Raw genomic sequence first — 20,993 nt, 5'->3', positions numbered from 1 at the left:
GAGAAGAAAAAAATGTTTTGAATTATTAAATGTTGACAATTTTTTGTTAAAAAATAAAATGATGAACTATCGTATAAGACCCTTTTTGTTGTTGTTATCGTGCTTGGAAGTGCTTTATTAACTTAACCGGACAACACTAGTAAACAAACTCAACACGTCTGTACGAGCCTCTGATGGCCACATGAGTCGTGAGTGCGTGACCTTAAAAAGGGAATAGATATATAGTATATAGTAGGGTCTAAGGCTTTGACGAGATTAGTTATTCAAGTGAACCTGAACTCTGTCCATCCGATTCATGGCTCTGGTGAGTTAGTACTCGTGTAGTGACATAGAATCGGTCACGTAGCAGCATAGCGCTGGCTGCTGGCGGGGAAGGGGATCTGCAGCTTACAGCGGCCCTGACTGACGGCAGGTCATGTGATAGACCAGACAGGGATGTAGGGGAAAGGTCACGGAAGGGGCACATCGAGAACCCGCTCGTAGGTTCCAGAAGGGGGGCGTGGCTGGGGGCGGAGCCAGGCCACGCTGACGGTATAAGAGGGGCCCCGGGATGGGAGCTCAGGGCTGTCGTGTGGAGTGGGGTCCCCGTCGTGCTGCTGCTGGAGTCTTCACCGTCTCGGTGTCGCCAGCTAGGCAGTCTACCAGCTGTGAATTGTTAAGGCCGTTTAAACACATTCCTGCGGAGGGAGCTGGTAGGAACGTTGGGTTGCTCGGTCAATGGCCAGGGTCAACGGCGGCGTGGTGTATTCCGCAAATATGGCCGATTGTGAGGGCGGGCACAAGCCAGCGTGAGTAGGTTAAACGTTGAGTTTTATAAGGGCACCACGGGGTGACCAGCCCCTCCCCACCCAGCCCCACCCTCCCCACCCAGCCCCTCCCCACCTTCTCAGGCACTGAGACCACAATGAGTGCCTTAGCCTGGCTCTATGAGACCAATGGACCCTTAAAATTCTGTCTAGACCACAGGGGGCAGCTTTAAAAACAACAAGATTACATACTTATATTGCATACATAGCATACATCGCATACGTGTCGTGTAATAGCGCCGGCTGGTGAACAGCAGCGGCAGCTGTGGTGGACAGACAGGACACACGCCAGTGAGCGCGTGCACGGTGTGTGGGCAGAGGGGATAAACTAGGGCAAGGGTCACCGAGGACCCCATCTGAAGGCCCCTGGAACCTGCTAGCGAGTTCGAGAAGGGAGGTGCGGTCAGGGCGGGGCCAGGCCGCGCTGGGAGGATAAAAGGAGCCGAGAGCGGGGAGCTCGAGGCTGCCGGTTCTGGGAGTGGACTCGTCTCGTCGTCGCTGTCGTCTTCGCTAGACATTGCGTTGCAGGAAGTTGTTGGTCTATCTCAGTAAGCGCCGTCAGTGTTAGATGGCTAGTGTTGTGTACAGGCTGGGCTAAGTAACTGCGGAAAGTGTGGGGACGAGACCATGGAAGTTGTTTAATAAAGAAGGTGCCTCCTAGAAACTCTGTCTCTGAATCGTTGACACTTTACATACACATACATCACACACATACATCGCACACATACACTACACACATACACTACACACCTACACTACACATACATAACGCCACGAAGCAGTCTCTAAAGAGCCGCATGCAGCTTCTGAGCTGCAGTTTTCCCAACTCCGACCTTGAGAACGCCTTCGTTTGGATCTATGAGCCTTTGGTATCACGAATCCTGAGCGAGGCTCTTACAAGTCTTGCCTTGTGAGTCCGTGAGTCTATGTGAGTCTCGATGTGTCTCTGTGCCGTTGTGAGTCTGCCAGTCTCTGTGAGTCCATGTGAGTCTGTCTCTGTGTGAGTCTCTGTCTCTGTGTCGTTGTGAGTCTGTGAGTCTCTGTGAGTCTATGTGAGTCTGTCTCTGTGTGAGTCTCTGTGAGTGTCTGTCTCTGTGTTAGTCTGTGTGAGTCTTTGTGAGTCTAAGTCTGTGTGAGTCTCTCTGAGTCTATGTGTGTCTCTGTGCGTCTGTATAAGTGTCGCCGAGTCTGTGTGAGAAGTGTGAGTCTCTCTAAGTCTGTGAGTCTGTGTAAGTCTCAAAGTCTGTGTAAGCCTTTGTGAGTTTCTGCGAGTCTGTATAAGTATCTGTGTGAGTCTGTGTGTGTGTGAATCTGTGTTTGTGTGTGTGTCTGTGTGAGTGTGTCTGTGTGTGTCTGTGTGTGTGTGTCTGTGTGTGTGAATCTGTGTGTGTGTGAATCTGTGTGTCTGTGTGAGTCTGTGTGTGTGTGTCTGTGTGTGTATGAATATGTGCGTGTGTGTGTCTGTCTGTGTGTGTGAATCTGTGTGACTGTGTGTCTGTGTGAATCTGTCTGTGTGTATGCATCTGTGTATGAATCTATGTGAGTGTGTGTCTGTGTGTGTGTGTGAATCTGTGTGACTGTGTGTCTGTGTGAATCTGTCTGTGTGTATGAATCTGTGTATGAATCTATGTGAGTGTGTGTGAATCTGTGTGTGTGAGTGTGTGTCTGTGTGTGAATCTGTGTGTGTGTCTGTGTGTGAGTGTGTGTGAGAATCTGTCTGTGTATGAATCTGTGTGTGAATCTATGTGAGTGTGTGTGAATCTGTGTGTGTGTGTGTGTCTGTGTGTGAATCTGTGTGTGTGTATGAATCTGTGTGTGAATCTATGTGAGTGTGTGTGTGTGAATCTGTGTGTGTGTGAATCTATGTGAGTGTGTGTGAGTGTGTGTGTGAGTGTGTGTGTCTGTGTGTGAATCTGTGTGTGTGTATGAATCTGTGTGTGAATCTATGTGAGTGTGTGTCTGTGTGTGTGTCAGGCTGTCAGCTCCGCCAGCAACCGTCTCCGCCGCGCCCGCAGACGAACCCCACTCGGTGAGGGATCCACTCCGTCGCTCGTTCTATCTCGACGCTTTATAACTATTATAATTATTACTATAATCAGCGGTACGATTTGTTTCACACAATCATTCGCGTAGAGACGATGACTGCTGTGTGTGGAGGGTTGTTGTTTGTGGTGAATGTTGCAGCGTTTAAGCTACGAGGGTGGCGTTTTAGTTCTGCAAAGGCCTGAGGCCTTGCATCGTACGTGGCGAGTTGAATTTAATTATTATTCTTTTTAAATTGTAACATTGTATTTGTAACGTGCGATTCGTGTACACACACACGCACTTATATACTGTTTATTGTTTTTAAACTCTGTTGGAGTTATGAGCTTGCGTCCGACTCGTCTGAGGCCTCTCGTTTAATGAGCAACTCTTTGAGTTTTAGCGGCGTTCTAAAGTCTTAAACGACTGTGTTGTAAAGTCGTAAACGACTGTGTTGTAGTGTGAAAGTATGATATTGTAAAGTGAAAGTATGATATTGTAGAGTGAAAGAATGATATTGTAGAGTGAAATGACTGCATTGTAAAGTGAAAGTATGATATTGTAGAGTGAAAATATGATATTATAATTTGAAAGTATGATATTGTAAAGTCAAACGGCTGCATTGTGGTACATTTGAAGCGATGTATCTTTCGAAACTGCTACTCTGGTTTACACCAAATTCACGCATCTTCCACCATCACATTCATACGTTGCCATCGTGGTTACTTCCTTACAAAGCGCCTTTGCTTAAGGCGATGTAAGCATTCAGTTAAGACAAGAAAGAGCCAGTGTTGAGAAAGCCAAAACAAAATCCACATTCTTATGGCAGGGGGCCTCTATGGGTATCCATAGGACAACCCGCTGTGTTGACTTTCTCTTGAGTGGTGTGGGGAGGGTTACTCGTTTTATCGACCCCCCCCCCCCCGCGGGAGGAGGGATGATGGGCCACAAGCAGAATTTGAACTCGTCACCTGCTTTTGAGTTGCAACACTTTTGTGTTTTCAGGAAGAACCCAAAGACAAAAATGGGTCCACGTTTACGCCACGACTCTCAAAGCTCCGCACAGACGGATTCGATTTCAGGAGGGGTGGTGGTGTTTAGTTAGGACGATGGTGCGATGTTCATTTCCCGGAGCCCTAGGCTCTTCTTTGGCTCTGCCATTCCTGTCAACCCCCTTATCAGTGCCCTCTGCCTTATTACAGACCAAATTCAGACCGTATTGGTCACCCCGTGCCCCCTTATAAATCTCCCAGAAAAAATTTGAAAATGAATTTCCTGCCTAAAATATCAAAAAAAATCACCAACACATAAGATGGACTTTTTATTAATGTTTTACAATAATGTCTAATAGTGTATTGTATTACATTGCTCTGTTTTTTCTTTTTTTTCCTTGTTTAACCACAATCATATAAACAGAAATCTATTTTATCCTAGTAGGAATCTCCTGGTCACACCAGCCCACAGGGGATTATTGTGTCCGTCGTGCAGGGAGGGGCTGGGAGGGGTGGTGTGGGAGGGGCTGGGTGGGGGGTGGGAGAGGTGGGGCTGGGTGGAGAGGGGCTGGTCACCCCGTGGTGCCCTTATAAAACTCAACGTTTAACCTACTCACGCCGGCTTGTGCCCGCCCTCACAGTCGGGCATATTTGCGGAACACACCACGCCGCCATTGAGCCTGGCCATTGACCGAGCAACCCAACGTTCCTACCAGCTTCCTCCGCAGGAATGTGTTAGCAATATATTGGGGGGGGGGGGGTGTCCCACTTAATATATATTATAATTACGGCCTTGCAAGGGAGACACACAAAAAATAGACAAAACTTTGATTTTGCCCGGATTGAAACAGCTGTACGCCGCATGGACCTAAAAACTCATCAATTTCCCTGCTGCACAAGAATACGGAGCAAGCCGTGTTGAGCGCACAGCTGCGTGCTCTGTGTACAAGCAGTGGCAGCTCGTGACATCTCCACGAGGTGGGGCTGTTGTGAGTGACCTCTGAAAATGTGGCGTTCTATCTTGGTTCTTTCGGTAAAGTCACGTAGAAGGGAAGTAATAAAATAATAAAATAAAAATAATTTTGTTATATTATGTTTTATTTTATTATTATTTTATTACTTCCCTTCTACGTGACTTTACCGAAAGAACCAAGAAGATGAATCCCTGTGGTGTTCTAATTTCGAAAAAAAACCTCGCCATGTTATTGGCCTTCCCGTGTAATTGATACAACTGTCTTAGCTACCAACGGTAGGCATTTATAAACAATGCGAAACAAAACAAAGCACTCAAATGCTGTCCCCATGACCCTCAAGTCCACACCACACAACCCCCTTTGACGCTGGCAAAATCCGTGAGCTGCTATAGTTGCACAGTGCCACCTCGCGTTGTGACACCGTCCTGAATGGGTCTCAAACGGCGTGGCCAAAATGCGAATCTCGTCGCGATGAATGAAGGGACATCTCTCACGCGAACTCCTTGACAGCCACCCCGAGACCTCCCCACAAATCAGACAGTGGTGTTCCAGCGGTTTCTATTACGAACAACTTAATATGTTATCTTCATTAGGCAATTCACGTTGAAAGATTTTTTTTTTAAACACAACAACATTTTAAATAAAAGTATTTTTATTCGAAAAATAATTTCTCGTCTCCAGCTGCTTGGTGGGTAGGTGCCCCACCCCCTCTAGTAGACGAACCGCGCCTGTGTACATGTACCGTATTCTGACTTGCATAAGCATATACGTTGCATAAGTTTTTATCTTCATAAACGTCGGCACACGCTGTGTCATCATTTGCTGTATTTTGCTGGGCGTGTGTCACTTGAGATCATGGACCAAACCCGACACAGACGTTCCATCTCGAGGGATTATCCAGGGTAACACAAAAAGATTTGACGAAACTAAAAGAAGCGAACACTTTCTTCAAATCTCGTCGGGAAAGATTTAAATCGTGTCTCTTTTTCCTTGTCGTCGTCCCCCCCCCCTTCGCCCCGCGACGATGCACAGCGGCATGTGAACGCGAGTCCAGCTCGGCCCCCGCCTGCCCTCCTCGTGGCCCCCCGACTGCCCGACCCCCCGTGCTGCCCTCCTCCGTCATGGAGTTCTACGAGCGGACGAGGGTGGAGCAGCTGCCCACGGGGCTGCCCTTCCCCTGGCTGCCCCCGGACGTCCCCGTGGTCCACGTGGCCGAGGGCAGCCAGGAGCGCAGCGTGGTGACGCGCGTGCTGCGACACCTGAGCGACGGCGACGCTCGCCACGTGCTCCTGAGGTAAGAGCGAGACAGGACAGCTGGCGGGCGGGCTGGCGGGCTAGGTGGGCGGGCTGGTGGGCTAGGTGGGCGGGCTGGCGGGCGGGCTGGCTGGCTGGCTAGGTGGGCGGGCTGGCGGGCTGGCGGGCTGGCTGGCTGGCTAGGTGGGCGGGCTGGCTGGCGGGCTGGCTGGCTAGGTACACCGCTCTGGGTTTTCGCCGTTTTGTTCCTTCTGAATGTTCTTCCGATACTAGGAAGCCACTGGGAACTGTGGCACTTTTAAATCATCCGGGTTGGAAATGTAATTCTTTAGAACTGCTTTTTTGTGTCTGGTTTGTTGTTCTTCCTCCGCACCTCCGATGAGCACGGTTGGCTACGTACGGTGCGAAAGAAATTCAACGTACATACGTATGTAGCTCTCGGGAAGTGTTTTCTGGTCACGCCGTGTGCTGTTCGGCACGGTGAACAGATCTTAGCAACCGACCAATCGAGCAGACCCACCTCTGGACTGCGCCGTCACAAAGAGCTGAGATCATAAACGACGCGCGGCTTGTTGCGCGCGTGCGTAACGTGCCCCTTACGTTCGCTGCGCATGTGTGAACCTATCTGGCGGTGCGCCGTGGCGACGACGATGGCCGCACGCCGACTTCTTCGCCTGCGTCAACCGCGACCGTTCCGACGACGGCATCCAACTGTGGCGGCGGCGGCGTCATCAGCGGCGCGGGGAGAGCAGGCGGCCGGGCGGTGTCGTGCTCGGACGCGGTGCTGCGCCGTGCCCCGGGCGCACCGCTGCGCCGCGCGGTGAGCGCCGGCACACGCGTCACGGCCGAGACGTGGGAGCCGCGCGCGCGGGGCTGCGGCCTCGACACGCTGGTGGTGCGCCGCTCGACGCACACCCTCACCGTGCTGCTCACCAAGGTGAGGGGCGGGGGGGGGGGCGCGGGCGTCGAGGGGCGGGGGGGACCGACGCCGCTTCCGCGCAACACGGCGGCAACACGGGCACAGGCCAACTCGATCCCTGACTCTAACCTACACCCAGACTATAACCTTGACTCTAGCCATAACCCTGACTCTAACCCACACCCAGACTATAACCTTGACTCGATCCGTAACCTTGACTCTAACCCACAGTCTATGACCATAACCCTGACTCTAACCCACACCCTGACTATAACCTTGACTCGATCCGTAACCTTGACGAACCCACACCCTGACTCTATCCCTAACCCTGACCTTAACCCTGACCCTGACTCTAACCCTAACCCTGACCTTAACCCTAACCCTCACTATACCCTGACCCTGACTCTATCCCTAACCATGACCTTAACCCTGACCATGACCCTAACCCTGACTCTAACCCTAACCCTCACTATACCCTGATCCTGACCCTGACTTTAACCCCAACTCTAACCCTGACCCTGACTCTAACCCTGACCCTCAGTATAACCCTGACCCTGACTCTAACCCTAACCCTCACTATAACCCTGATCCTGACTCCAACCTTGACCCCGCCACCTCGCAGGACGAGCTGCCGGCCGGCACAGGAGACCTGGACCTGCGTTCGATCGACGCCACCATCTTCTTCCCCGAGCCGAAGGCACCGGCAGTTGCTGGGCGGGCGGTGGACGCGGCGGCGACGGCGGCGGTGGCCGGGCAGGGAAGGGCAGGGAGAGGGGGGCGCGGGGGGCGTGGGGGGCACGGAGGGTGCGGGGGGGGGAGAGGGGGGAGAGGGTGGCAGAGGGAGCCGCCGGTGGGAGGGGGGCACCACGGGAGGCACCACCGACCTTGCCAGGGGGCGGAGGCGGCGCCCATGATGAGCTGACGAGGGCTGGAGGAGGAGGAGGAGGCGTGGACATTTTTGGTCGTTTTCTTGCGGGGAGACGCGGCTCTTCTCCCGTCGCTACCAAGGGAGGCTGTTCATCCCGGGGCTGACGCACGAGGTGTGAAGCTTCCTGAAACGGTTGTAAACGCTCTGAGGTGTTGCCAGCTATTGTCTGCGTCAAATGTGGTCCTGCACATAATTTGGACGAATTACAGCTCGTGCGAATTCCAAAAAGAAATTGTTTTTGCCAAATATTTCTCCCGTGCGGCGGAACGGGTGGGAAAGTGCCGACCCCACTGCCGTCGTGTGGACCACACGGCACCTTGAAGCGATCTCACAAATCGCTCTGCGATTATTGGCTCCTGCGTGGCGTCCGCTTTGACGGGCGGTTGCTCTGCTCTGCGCGAGACCTGAATGGATACTTCCTCTTGTGACATGACACAGCACAATCGGGATTAGTTTTGGGGGAAACTAAATGCAGGAGATTTTGACATCGATTAATAACTCGTGAATGTTCTCTTAAGCCCAAATTAATCATCTAAGAGCAGTTATACACTATAATTCTTGGAACTGTTTATTGCAAGACATGTGCTTAAACCGAACTCAATTTTCTTAACTTAAACGTAATTTAAACCCATATATTATCCGTTTTTGGCATAGAGATTCGTGAAAAATTGTTATATTTTTGTATTTGCGATTTTTTTATTATCTGCGGCCGTCCTCCCCATCATTAGCGCGGATAATCGAGTCTAACGGGATATATTTTTAAAGGCTGTAGTGTGACACAATGATGCGATAGTGCATCATTGTCACACTTGTACGTTTTAATACATCAGTGTGATGGTGGTGTGCTGGACAGCATTTGTGTTACAGAAACTCAACAGAGCCTAGGTACTTGCCAACAATCTACAAACTCGGCATATCGTGAGCTTTCATACGTTTAGCACATCATTGTTCTACTTGTGCATTGTTTCCTTGTGCGTTGAAGGGGATGGAGTGCCGATGGGCCACAATCGTTGCGCGAGGATCATTGGCGAGTGATTTAGGGTTAACTCAAACGCCAAGTTTACAGCCAGTGTATGTATGTTTAACTTATTTCGCATCGTACGTAGCCAACCGTGCTAATCGGAGGTGCGGCGGAAGGACAGCTACCGGGTGTGCAGGCGGTGTAACTGCACCGGGCCATGGGTCCGGGAGGGGGCGCAACACGACTCCATTTCATTCATTGCACCCACCAGGGCCCATGCCAACCCACGCCACGCCATTCGCCAACTCGCCCCGTGTATTTGTGCCCTCTCTTCACCGCTCGACTCGTGGATCTCACCCTGCCAGTGGCCAGAAGGGCTCTCTGTAGAGCGGGGTCTCGGCGTGCAGGAGGAGTGCTTTTGCCGGGAACGTCTTGTTAAGCCGGCGGCATTTGTTCAGCGAGCCCGACTCTCCTGGTGAGACCAGCACGGTTGATGCTGGCACAGAGTTTGCCCGATTAAATAAATGTTGTTGCGCGACGGATTCTTTTTTTTCCCACTCTCTGAAAACCCAATAGGCCGATGGGTAAAAGGGTGACATCCACAGCCGGTCGATCGGCAGGTTGCGTTTTGGCCAGATAAAAATGTGGGTTTAATTCCATCTCTTCCACGACGTCTGGCCAGCGTGAATTAAGTCGGCCAAATCCCCTCCTCGAGGAGATATCCTCCAGAACAACCGTCTAGTGGAGACCCTTCCTGCCAGCAGCCGCTGTTGCACGGCTGCACCTCTAACCTATCGGTGCAGCTCGGCAACGGGAGGAGAGCGCTGGACGTGGCGGATATCGCGCTTCCTGAAATTGGCGCTGTCGAGACCACTTAAGTCACCCCCGCAAGTCATCCCCCCAAGGAGCACGATCACTCCACCCACTCCCAGCCGATTCCCAGTCCTGCCCGGCCTGGGGAGATGAAACCAATTTCCTCGCAAATTGGCCGCTCATCAGAAGGGGCCCCCCACAGAGAACACACCCTGCGCGAGAGAGCCTCATGAATACTGCATTGTGGTGGTGGTGGTGGTGTGGCTTTTCTTTTTGTATTTGCGGGGTTTTTCAGATGTTGTCCTCTTTAATGATTTCCCAACCGAGATTGGGAGCATAAATGCATTAGCCTCCGTCCAGCTGTAACATAGGGTCATGGTAACTGTTGTGGAGATTGATCCAATGTAAACAAAATCTTGTTTTACCGTGTTCTCCGGATTCTAAGACGCCCTGGGAAATAAGGACGCACCTCATCGATGAAGCGACGCCAATGTGGACGCACACAGCTGCCAGATTATAAGACGCGTCACCAACTCACGGTTTTAAATTACAGGGGGACAAAAATAAATCTTGGTTCTTTCGGTAAAGTCACGTAGTGGGCGAAACGTCGTGAGAATAATTTTATTATTTTTATTATTTCCCTTCTACGTGAATTTACCGAAAGAACCAAGAAGATGAATCCCTGCAGTCACGAAAGCTTTAAATCGAGACAAAAAGAAAGTTCGTCGTGCAATTCGGAGAATATGGTATAAAGTTGTGTTGCTATTCGGGACTTAACCGACAGTCCATGGGGCCACAGCAGAAATCGGTACCACCTAAGGTCAAGTCAGTTTATGTTGGGTTGACATAAGGCACCTTCCTATCACAAATTGCCAACCCAGAGGTGGCAAATCTTTTAACAGTGGCTATAATCCATTTACACGGCGAACATACGAGTGGATTAAACAGGGGGAAGGGCGTGCATGCATAATGTATGTGCGTCGCACACGCGCGTTGTGCATGCACATTATGTATGTTGATTACCCCATGAATAACCCAACCGGGAATGGATATCCATTATAAATTATATGGATACATTCCCTCCCCTCTGGTCTTCGCACCCGATTGGCTCGCAAGTGACGGCATCGCATGTATCCCTCTCTTTAAGACCTGAAACAGGAGGATTTCTCCACAACTCTGGCTGTCGCCTGATGATGCTGTTTGTGCGAAACGTTGGACTCGAATTGCAAATGTATTGGTTTACTCTCCAACACACCGGTGTGCTGTACTTGTAACGAATTGGCACGTTTTGTTTACGTGACAAACCTTACTGATTGACTATCGGGTGGTGGCGGTTTTATATTTACGTGATCTAACCCAAAAACTCGATATAACCCTCCACCCCCCGCTCATTTCAAGTGGGCATTTATATAATTCACCGTTATTGGCCAAGAAGTTTGAAGCCCTTTGAAGTGACGCCACCTCAGGTGGTGGCTGACCGGTGAAATTTCTGGCCCTGGCTCACGGGCTCCCGATAGAAAACCGGGCGACACGAATTTGGCCAAAATTTGTCGCAGCAAAAAAAAAAGACTTTCCGAAAACTTTTCCGATTTTAAAACTAAGCGCTAAGCGGATAAGCCTATTTTCAGCCAAGGCGATGGACCTAGACCCTGAAGTCGTCAACCCACTAGCGCGCACGCGCGCGCAAGATAGCGTCGTCATCACAAAATACACACTTGGGAATACGCGCGGTTTTTTCCTGTTACGTTCTTTTTTACGAAGCTGTTAGAGCCACGTGGAATTGGCTTCCCGGCGTCTTAAAAGTGCCGCGCGGCATCAACGTTGATGACGTTCGTTTTGAAAGGGCGGTTGCCGAATGGTTAAAGCCAACTGCTTGTTCACCTTCGTGGAGATCTGTTAGCCGAAGGGAGTGAGTGCCATTCACTCTCGCTGGGGGATGAGGGGGGGGGCAGTCTACCTTCATCGAGATGCACGAATTGACTTGAGTGCAATTCACTTCCACCTCTTCTAGGACGTCCGGCCGGCGGGGAAGAATCGGCAAAAATACCCTCTGGCTGGGCTCTCTAGCAGAGTTCCTTCCACCGGCAGTGTCCGTCAGAACACGCTGCAGCGCCTGCAGCTTTGCCATCTCATACTATTAATCGCAATCGGGTACCCGATACCCGTACCCTACCCGATACCCGGCTACCCGTACCCGGCCGGGTATGGGTACCCGTTTGCGACCCTGGTGCGGCCGGGTACGGGTAGACCGTGAGTCACTGGTGAGTAACCGTTTGTCACTCATTTCCCAACGTCTTGTCTCTTCTCACAATTCAAGTTCCTAGAAGCAACCCACCCGCGCCTGCAACATGGCTTCATCCCAGAGGTCGCAATCAGGTACCCGATACCCGTACCCTACCCGTACCCGGCTGGGTACGGGTAGGGTACGGGTACCCGTTTGCGACCCTGGTGCGGCCGGGTACGGGTAAGGAATCAAAACCCGTTTGCAACTTCTGTCTCATACGCAACAGATTCGGTCATCTTTGCGAGTTGCACAGCCAAAGGGGGGCAACGCTTGCCCCGGAAGTAACGCCCTCCTATCTTGGCTCTGCCGATAACTCGGTGCGCCGATGCCGCGCTGTAAATATCCACGCCGATGTCGCGGATCGTCGGGCCGCTCCTCGGCACGGGTCTCCTGCTCCCTTGCACTTGAGGTCGTCACGTGGAACCAGGGCCCGGCGTTCATCACGTCATTAGGATTCCGTCGGCACCCGCGTAGCCTTTGGCAAACAGCCGTCACCACGGCGCCTCCGATCACGGAGGTGCAGGGTTCACCGCTTAGATCGTGCGAGGTCTGGCGTTGTCGTGCTCTGCAATCGTTGTGTTAGAGGAGGAGGGGGAGGGAGGAGGCGGCAGGGGGAGAGGGCTTCTCTATTTCTGCCATCTGCAAATGTTCATGACATTCTCGAGAGATAATATTTTACTGTTTATTCGGTGCAATAAAAACGTACGGAGTGGATACATTGAAGGCGTTACTTTTTAGCGGTCCCCGCTTGTATTTTGGGAGAAAAAATACCGACGGGGACTTGGGCCACGCAGCCCCGTGGCATCCGTGCAACGTTTGCGCAGCGTTTGCCGAAACACGTATTGACATCCATAATAGGTTTTTTTTGGGTTAATACGCGATCTAACCCAAAAAAACTCTCTTACGGGTGATGTTGTTCGCGAAAGCCTCCGTGTTAAACTGACGTATTGACGTATATACGTTGAGCCTATTTCCGCGCCGTACGTAGCGAACTTGTGCACATTACGTGTCTGTATATATACGCGTGCGTGTATATTTCTACGGGGTATGTACACAAAGTATTTTGTACATCGTGTTTGAAAGCAAATCCGGCCGGCCTTGTTTTACACTAGAGTCGGCGGTTGTGAGCCAATTCCCCACACTTGCAAAATTGCGCGCGGCTAATTTAGGAACAATTAAGTATCAGCTGTAAGTATTTTCTCTCTCTGGTCTTTCTTGTTAATGGAAAGATGATGGATCTCAATGTCTTCTTGCCCGGGTAAATAAAACGCCGATGAATTTTCCGTTCGTAGTGAATGGCGCTCCCGCGCGTGTGTTTGCATGTGCGCGAGTGTGGAGCGGTGGTGCAACGGTGAACGAGCTGCGGCGTGACGACCCAAGTTCGATTCCCGCTCACGGCCAGCACCAGTAACTTATCCGAACCGGTCCTGGGCCTCCCCGAGGTCGGCTCAGCCTCAAGCGAGTACCTGGTGCGGTGTGTAAACATCGCCACTGGGGAGACAAAGACGGCCAGGCGTGGTGCTGGCCACCCACCCCCTCGTGTGCGTGCCGGCCTTCATAGGTGTTACTCGCTAACAGCGCTTGCCCAAACAGTCTTTTCAAGGATATTACGGGGGGTGGGGGATGGGGATGTTTGCCTTTGCTGTAATCAAAGCTTCTGTTAACTCACAGTCGTCTGAACGCACAACAGTGTGGAGCGGTAGCGCAGTGGTTGGCTCGCTGCATTGTGAGCGTGGCCACCAGAGTTGGACTCCTGGCCGCGTTGTAACATCTTTGAACCAACGCGTGCTCGCAAGCGTGGCGAAGTGTGGTCGGACAACCACCGTGACCTACAACACGGCCTTGGGGATTTTGGGGGGAGGAGAGGGGCCTTCATTCAGCAGTGGATTGTCCGGCAAGGACTGCAAATCGAGCTCTCAATCGGAACTTTGCGTCCGATTTGCGAAAAAATGCACGCGCGCGTTATGAATTGCGTTTGTCATTCGTGCGACGGTACAGTATTCTGATTCGCATTACGGGCACAGGGCGAGCGGTGCAGAGGAGAGGCGGGGAGGGGGGGTTGTGTTAAAGAAGACGCGGACCCCCCCCCCTGCCCGTAGTACCTGTGTGTGTGTGTGTGGTCTCTTCAGATATTGCAGCAATAATTCACCCGTCCAGCTTCCGCAGTCTGCCCATAGCATGCGAGTGACGACCGTGGCACGTTTGCTCGCCGGATGACGCCAAATTACCAAATCGCGAAGCGTCGCAAGAACGCTCGGCTGGGCGATCCGCTTGGTGTACCAATGCCCGGGCCGCGTGTAAATGCGACCGTGTTCGTAAGTGTTGGGCACGGGACTTTGAACCGATGATCAGAGGTCGCAACCGGGTACCCGATACCCGTACCCTACCCGATACCCGGCTACCCGTACCCAGCCGGGTACGGGTACCCGTTTACGACCCTGGTGCGGCCGGGTACGGGTAGGCCGTGAGTCACTGGTGAGTAACCGTTTGTCACTCATTTCCCAACGTCTTGTCTCTTCTCACAATTCAAGTTCCTAGAATCAACCCACCCACGCCTGCAACATGGCTTCATCCCAGAGGTCGCAATCAGGTACCCGATACCCGTACCCGGCCGGTTACAAGTAGGGTACGGGTACGGCCGGGTACGGGTACCCGTTTGCGACCCTAGTGCGGCCGGGTACGGGTAAGGAATCGAAACCCGTTTGCGACCTCTGCCGATGATACAAGAACGTCGTTAGGCCGACCGTGATGAACCCCCAATGGGGGGTTGTCATTTTTGAAAGGAGGCCCAATTTCGAATATTTAAAGTTTTCATTAGTTTTTTTTTATATACCGTATGGCGTTAGCTATTCGCGCGCTTCCATCGCGAGAAATTACTGTCGCTCACAAACGTAGGTTCTGTATAACAGTGATTATCAGCCCACTGTCAGTCCGCTACAGCATGAAGGCCCCTCCCCCCACGCCGTGTCGGCCTTGGGGGATTGTTTGGCCATACTTAATGATTTTGGCATTGTTGGTTGGTGATGGTCGTGGTCGTACCGGTTCAGATATCGCTCGCCACCGACATCACCCTTGGCCTGGAATCAAACTCAGGTTGCCGGGTTCGGAGTTCAATATGTGAAAGATTGCGCGACAGTTTACACCAAAATTAGGGTGCAATTTCCCGCATGGAGAGAGGGGCCCGTCCCGTAGCGACCCCCCCCCCATCCCGCACCGGTCCCGCTCGGCAGAAGCTGCTGATCCAATGTTGAAACTCCAACGATGCGGCTTCAACCCCGACGAAGCTTGGAGCGCAGAATGGCGTTTCAAAAGAACTCCCAAAACCAACACCTTGCGAAAGACCCAACGCAGAAGATCCCCGGTTTTGATCCCTGCCGGGCCTGGATTGCCACTCCGGCTCGCTACCCATTGTTTACCACGGCAGCATCTCTTTATATAAAGTAGCCCACACCACCACACAGGTCTCTGGAAGAATTGTAGCCACTTTGTTGTTACTAACATTGCGATTAATGGCAGCGCCTCCTTGTTGCTCCACGGGCGACGTGAACCCCACGAGGTGTCGCGTCCACGACCCTCGAACGACGTCGACTCCGGCACGCGAGCGATTCGGAGCGCGCGTGAGCGTCGAGCGATGCTCGTCGACGAATTTCTGCATCATTGCACCCTCCCCTCCCCCCCCCCGCTTGCTGGCCACAGCACTGCGAGAAATGTTCAACTCTGCCCAGAAATGTGCAATGCCCCACACCACCCCCCCGCCCGCCCGCCTTGAAGCCACACACATGAGAGCTGAGCAGTGCCGCCCCCAAACACTCACGGAGATGCGTTTAGCTGTGGAAAAACAATCTAAATCGGGTAGCTACCTCCCAGGTTGTCATAATCGAGTCTGGCACAGTCACTGACAGCATCGCCAATTCCCCGTACACTCGAGAACACGGTTTAATCGCGAGTGGCTAAAACCCGGGTGTACTGACTCGGTCGTTCCAACGTGGCTATTGTGAGAATCTTGAGCTTTTTTTTATACTTTGAAAGTATTTTTTTTTTGCGATGTGAAACGCACTGTTGTGTTTTGTTGTTGTTGCCGGACTCCCGTATTCTTTCCACATCTTTTAACTCATCTCCTCTTGGGCGCAATATATAATTGGCACAGAGAGAGGGGGAGGAACTGATATCAGCAGGGTTATGCTTAATCACATCTTAATTGGAGGCAGTGATGTTGGCGCGGCGATTAGTGCCCTAAGCAGCTAATAAACCCATCGACCTTGAGTCCCACTGCCAGATCACGGCTTACATCAGCGGCGTTTCTGCCCCCCCCCCCAGCCTTCACAAATTTGCAACGACCACACAACACCCATTAACTGGCATGGCGGGGGGAGACTTTCATCCAGCAGTGGATTGACAAAGGGCTGTTCCGATCGTGAATTATAGATGTTTACTTGCCCATAGACAACACACGCGCTCTGTAATGAGATACTAATGTTCGGAGATTGTAAATGCATCGGAAGTGGTAATGGCCTCTGCTGCTGCGAACATCTTCAGTGGACCTCTCTTCGGTGCCTGGTCGATTAGTCATGCGGCTCATGAAATTTCTGTGAAGTTGACTTTGAATGTTTTAACCGGGGTGGCTCGGTGGTCAGAGAGCTCAGACGCTGGGCTCAAATCCAGGTTCCAGCCTGCACCCGTGATGAAAGTGGGTTCCCAAGTGTAGTGAGTTGATAGACTAAGACCAGTCGCTATTGACTGCACACACGAAAACCCCCATGGAAAAAAGAAATTTGGTTCCGCGCATAATTTGCCTACATCTGCGGTCTGAGAATCAAAACAATATATTGGTCTGTCATGCATAGAACATTACTCTCAAATGCAGAGTGGGTGGGAAAGTGTTGCCCTTGACCGTGTGAACCACAACTCGTTGCAAGGGATATCGGATTTAGCTCTGTGATATCCGCTTCCGCGAATGCTTCTTTCGCACAAAGGGTTGCGCTGCCCTGCGGGAGAGCGGAATGGATTACTCGTCTCGCGACGAAACACGGCGCAGGATATCGACATAAAATGCGGCAGAAAATGTGGCAGAAAAATTGTGCAAAAATATGGCCGGTAAAAAGAGACGGGATTGTTACGCAGAATTTCTATCGGATGCATCCCTCCTTGATTTTCTTGATCGCGAAAACCTAACACCAGAGGTCGCAACCGGGTACCCGATACCCGTACCCTACCCGATACCCGGCTACCCGGCCGGGTACGGGTAGCCGTTTGCGACCCTGGTGCGGCCGGGTACGGGTAGGCCGTGAGTCACTGGTGAGTAACCGTTTGTCACTCATTTCGGGTAGGGTACGGGTAGGGAACGGAAACTCGTACCTGGCCGGGTACGGGTACCCATTTGCGACCCTGGTGCGGCCGGGTATGGCTACGGGTAAGGAATCAAAACCCGTTTGCGACCTCTGCCTAACACCCCACCCCCCTTTGGCTTCTGGAGGAAAGTTTTTTTGATATATATAAGGTGAAAGCAACACAGCTGTCCTGCTCGTTTCTATTAAAGTCAAACGTGTCTCATCTCCTTCTTCTTCAGCGCGCTGTCAGCGAGCGTTAAGCCGAGCTCGTTTCTGCCAAGAGGTTCCCAAGCCAGTGGCGGAAATTCCGAGTTCCGTGTGGCGAGGCCCTCCCCCCCCCCCCCCCGCATCTCGTCAAGTTCAGATGACAACCGCTGGCTTGTTGACGCTGCCACGATGGAGGGGGGGGGGGGCAGCCTCGTCAAGCGACGGTCACTGTAAGGGTCAACTATGTCCGTCGTTAAAGATGACGACGATGATGATGACGATGACGTCATCGTTAAAGATGGCGATGATGACGATGACGACGATGAGACCACCAGTCAATAGGGGGACCACCAGAGTCCACCACCGGGCCGCGCGAGACCATCAAAGTGAGGGGGGGGGGGGGGGTCGCATAGGTTCACGGCTTCGAACGTGGCAGCAGCCCTGGTTAATACTGCGAATGCACAAACCAAAGGATACGCGCCTGCAAATTACTTCGTTTCATTAGACCACGTGATAGGAACATCACCCACAGGTTGCAGACTCTACTATACCCTTATTTCTACATTTGAAGTTTTCATGACTGCAAGGATTCATATTCTTAGTTTTTTCCGGTAAAGTCACGTAGATAAAAAAAATAATAGCCTTGTGCGATATGAATTATGCAAATACCAAATGTCACTAATTCATTATTAGAGGGTCCCCCCCAAAAAAAAATATCACGAGAGAACCAGCAGAAGCCATCGGAGACCACAAAGATCACAAGCGACCATCGGAGGTCATCATCATCGTCATCCAGTGCCGGATTAAGCTAGTGCGGGGCCTGTAGCATGATGTTATAAAGGGGCCCTAAAAAAATGCAGAAATATTAAAACACACATTTTTTACTTGCATAGTAAAGTTATTGTATTTTTTCATTGTATCTACAGCCAGATAATACGACAAATCGCTAACCTTAAACACCCGGTCGTTCATAAAAGTTGAAGGCGGTATAGTACTGGAGTAATAGAGCAAATGCAGAATCACTGCACCGGAATTGAAAGCTTGAAAGCATTTAGCACGGGGCCCTTGAGAGTGCGGGGCCCGTAGCATTTGCATCTACTTTTGCTATTAGCATAATCCTGCACTGTCGTCATCATCGATTACCAAAATATCATCAGCGACCACCAGAAGCCATCGAAGACAACTCCATCACCGGAGACACGTCTTTTTTTGTGTGTGTTTCGTTTGTTCACAACCCCCGCATCTCCGATTAGCACGGTTGGCTCCGTACGGCTCGAAAAATAAGTTCAACAACAACAACAACCACCATTCGCCTCTAAGTGGCGGTGACGTCACCACGGCGCTTGTGCCAGGCTAGGTGCACCTTTAAGGCCACGTGAAGTGTCGAACGCCCGCTGGCAGGAGGTCACGGGACAGACCCAGCAGGTGCCATGGGTCGACTGACTGAGATGACTGGCCGATGCACCACCTGTGCTCCCCACTGTGCCAGGCTAGGTACAGGAGGAGGTCACGGGACAGACCCAGCAGATACCATGGGTCGACTGACTGAGATGACTGGCCGATGCACCACCTGTGCTCCCCACTGTGCCAGGCTAGGTACAGGAGGAGGTCACGGGACAGACCCAGCAGGTGCCATGGCTTGACCGCCTGAGATTACCGGCCGATGCACCGCCAACTTGCTGCGTTTTAGCCGCAAGTCCCTCCGCTCGTTGTTGTGAGCGTCTGCCCCTCCGTCGTTGCTGGAGGGCGACTGCCTCTCGACTGCCCAGCAAGCGGCAGCGGCAGCAGCGTCCTTCACGAGCCTCCTCCACTCATACGAGGCCATCCTCGAACACAAAGTCGACGCCTGCCCCGGCCTCAACTCTGACCGCGTGGGTCGCGGTGCGTCGCGGTGCGTCGCGCCCGCAGCAGCACGGCGCACAGCAGCAGCAGCAGCACGGCCACCGCGACGTTCGCGACGATGGCGACCACGGCCCCAGCGCTCAGGCCGGCCATCCCGAGACGCCGGGGTGGAGTGGTCGGGGTGGAGGTGTGGGGTGGAGCGGTAGGGGTGGAGGTGTCGGGGTGGAGGGGTCGGGGTGGAGCGGTCTAGGTGGAGGGGTTCGGGGTGGAGGTGTCGGGGTGGAGGGGTTCGGGGTGGAGGTGTCGGGGTGGAGGGATCGGGGTGGAGGGGTTCGGGGTGGAGGTGTCGGGGTGGAGGGGTTCGGGGTGGAGCGGTCTAGGTGGAGGGGTTCGGGGTGGAGGTGTCGGGGTGGAGGGGTCGGGGTGGAGCGGTCCGGGTGGAGGGGTTCGGGGTGGAGGGGTTTGGGTGGAGGGGTTCGGGGTGGAGGTGTCGGGGTGGAGGGGTCGGGGTGGAGCGGTCTAGGTGGAGGGGTTCGGGGTGGAGGGGTTGGGGTGGAGGGGTTCGGCGTGGAGGTGTCGGGGTGGAGGGGTCGGGGTGGAGCGGTCTAGGTGGAGGGGTTCGGGGTGGAGGGGTCGGGGTGGAGGGGTCGGGGTGGAGCGGTCCGAGTGGAGGGGTTCGGGGTGGAGGGGTTGGGGTGGAGGGGTTCGGGGTGGAGGGGTCGGGGTGGAGGGGTCGGGGTGGAGGGGTTCGGGGTGGTAGGGTTCAGGGTGGAGGTGTGGGGTGGAGCGGTCGGGGTGGTGGAGTCGGGGTGGAGCGGTCTAGGTGGAGGGGTTCAGGGTGGAGGGGTTCGGGGTGGAGGTGTCGGGGTGGAGGGGTCGGGGTGGAGCGGTCCGGGTGGTGGAGTCGGGGTGGAGCGGTCGGGGTGGAGGGGTTCGGGGTGGAGGTATCGGGGTGGAGGGATCGGGGTGGAGCGGTCCGGGTGGAGAGGTCGGGGTGGAGGGGTTCGGGGTGGTAGGGTTCGGGGTGGAGGGGTCGGGGTGGAGGTGTGGGGTGGAGCGGTCGGGGTGGTGGAGTTGGGGTGGAGCGGTCGGGGTGGAGCGGTCGGGGTGGAGCGGTCCGGGTGGAGGGGTCGGGGTGGAGCGGTCGGGGTGGAGGTGTGGGGTGGAGGTGTGGGGTGAAGGTGTGGGGTGGAGGTTTCGGGGTGGAGGTGTCGGGGTGGAGGTGTGGGGTGGAGCGGTCGGGGTGGAGGTGTCGGGGTGGAGGTTTCAGGGTGGAGGTTTCGGGGTGCCCCCCCCCCCTGGGCGTGCACGGCCCCAGAAACTCTCAAGGGTCCCCTCCCTTGTGTCCGTGCCGCGCTGCTCCAGGAGCACGTCCCCTCGTCTCCGCTGTGCTCGTGGTTCTCTGGCTTCCGCCCGGAGATGCCTCCTCTCCTTGCGCTTGATCGGCCACCTTGAGAGGGGCCGGCCTCAAGCGGCGCCTACTTCGCGTCTGGCTTCGTCTTGAAGGGCGTCTTCTCGTGTGTCTTGAAGGTTGTCCTCCGTGCGTAGTCGCCAGGCCTCGCCGCGTCTCCACTCGTCCAGCAGATTTTGCGTCTCCAGTCTGGATCCGGAACGGGCCTCCTCGGTCGTGGCCTCGTCTCCAAGGACCTCGTGGTTCGCCTTGT

At 53.4% G+C, this 20,993-nt stretch overlaps 1 protein-coding gene across 1 annotated transcript; it reads left to right on the top strand.

Annotated features, from left to right (window-relative positions):
* Positions 1 to 2,761: 2,761 nt before the first annotated feature.
* LOC144950739 (uncharacterized) lies at positions 2,762 to 20,784 on the top strand. Its single transcript, XM_078880812.1, has 6 exons — positions 2,762 to 2,835; positions 5,827 to 6,088; positions 6,784 to 6,985; positions 7,590 to 7,730; positions 19,396 to 19,504; positions 20,648 to 20,784. The coding sequence occupies exons 2-6, from the start codon at positions 5,916 to 5,918 to the stop codon at positions 20,782 to 20,784; spliced, it is 762 nt and encodes a 253-aa protein (XP_078736938.1). The 5' UTR covers positions 2,762 to 2,835; positions 5,827 to 5,915.
* Positions 20,785 to 20,993: the final 209 nt, after the last annotated feature.

The sequence above is a fragment of the Lampetra fluviatilis genome, chromosome 59 (assembly GCF_964198595.1).
Source record: "Lampetra fluviatilis chromosome 59, kcLamFluv1.1, whole genome shotgun sequence".
Classification (NCBI taxonomy): domain Eukaryota; kingdom Metazoa; phylum Chordata; class Hyperoartia; order Petromyzontiformes; family Petromyzontidae; genus Lampetra; species Lampetra fluviatilis.
Note: the sequence above shows the minus strand (reverse complement) of the source record. Positions and strands in the feature narration are given on the sequence as shown.

Coding starts and splice junctions, on each gene's coding strand:
- LOC144950739 (XM_078880812.1), top strand. CDS start 5,916: ATGGAGTTCTACGAGCGGACGAGGGTGGAGCAGCTGCCCACGGGGCTG. Junction 6,986..7,589: donor TCACCGTGCTGCTCACCAAG/GTGAGGGGCGGG, acceptor GCCACCTCGCAG/GACGAGCTGCCGGCCGGCAC. Junction 19,505..20,647: donor CGAGACGCCGGGGTGGAGTG/GTCGGGGTGGAG, acceptor GCACGGCCCCAG/AAACTCTCAAGGGTCCCCTC.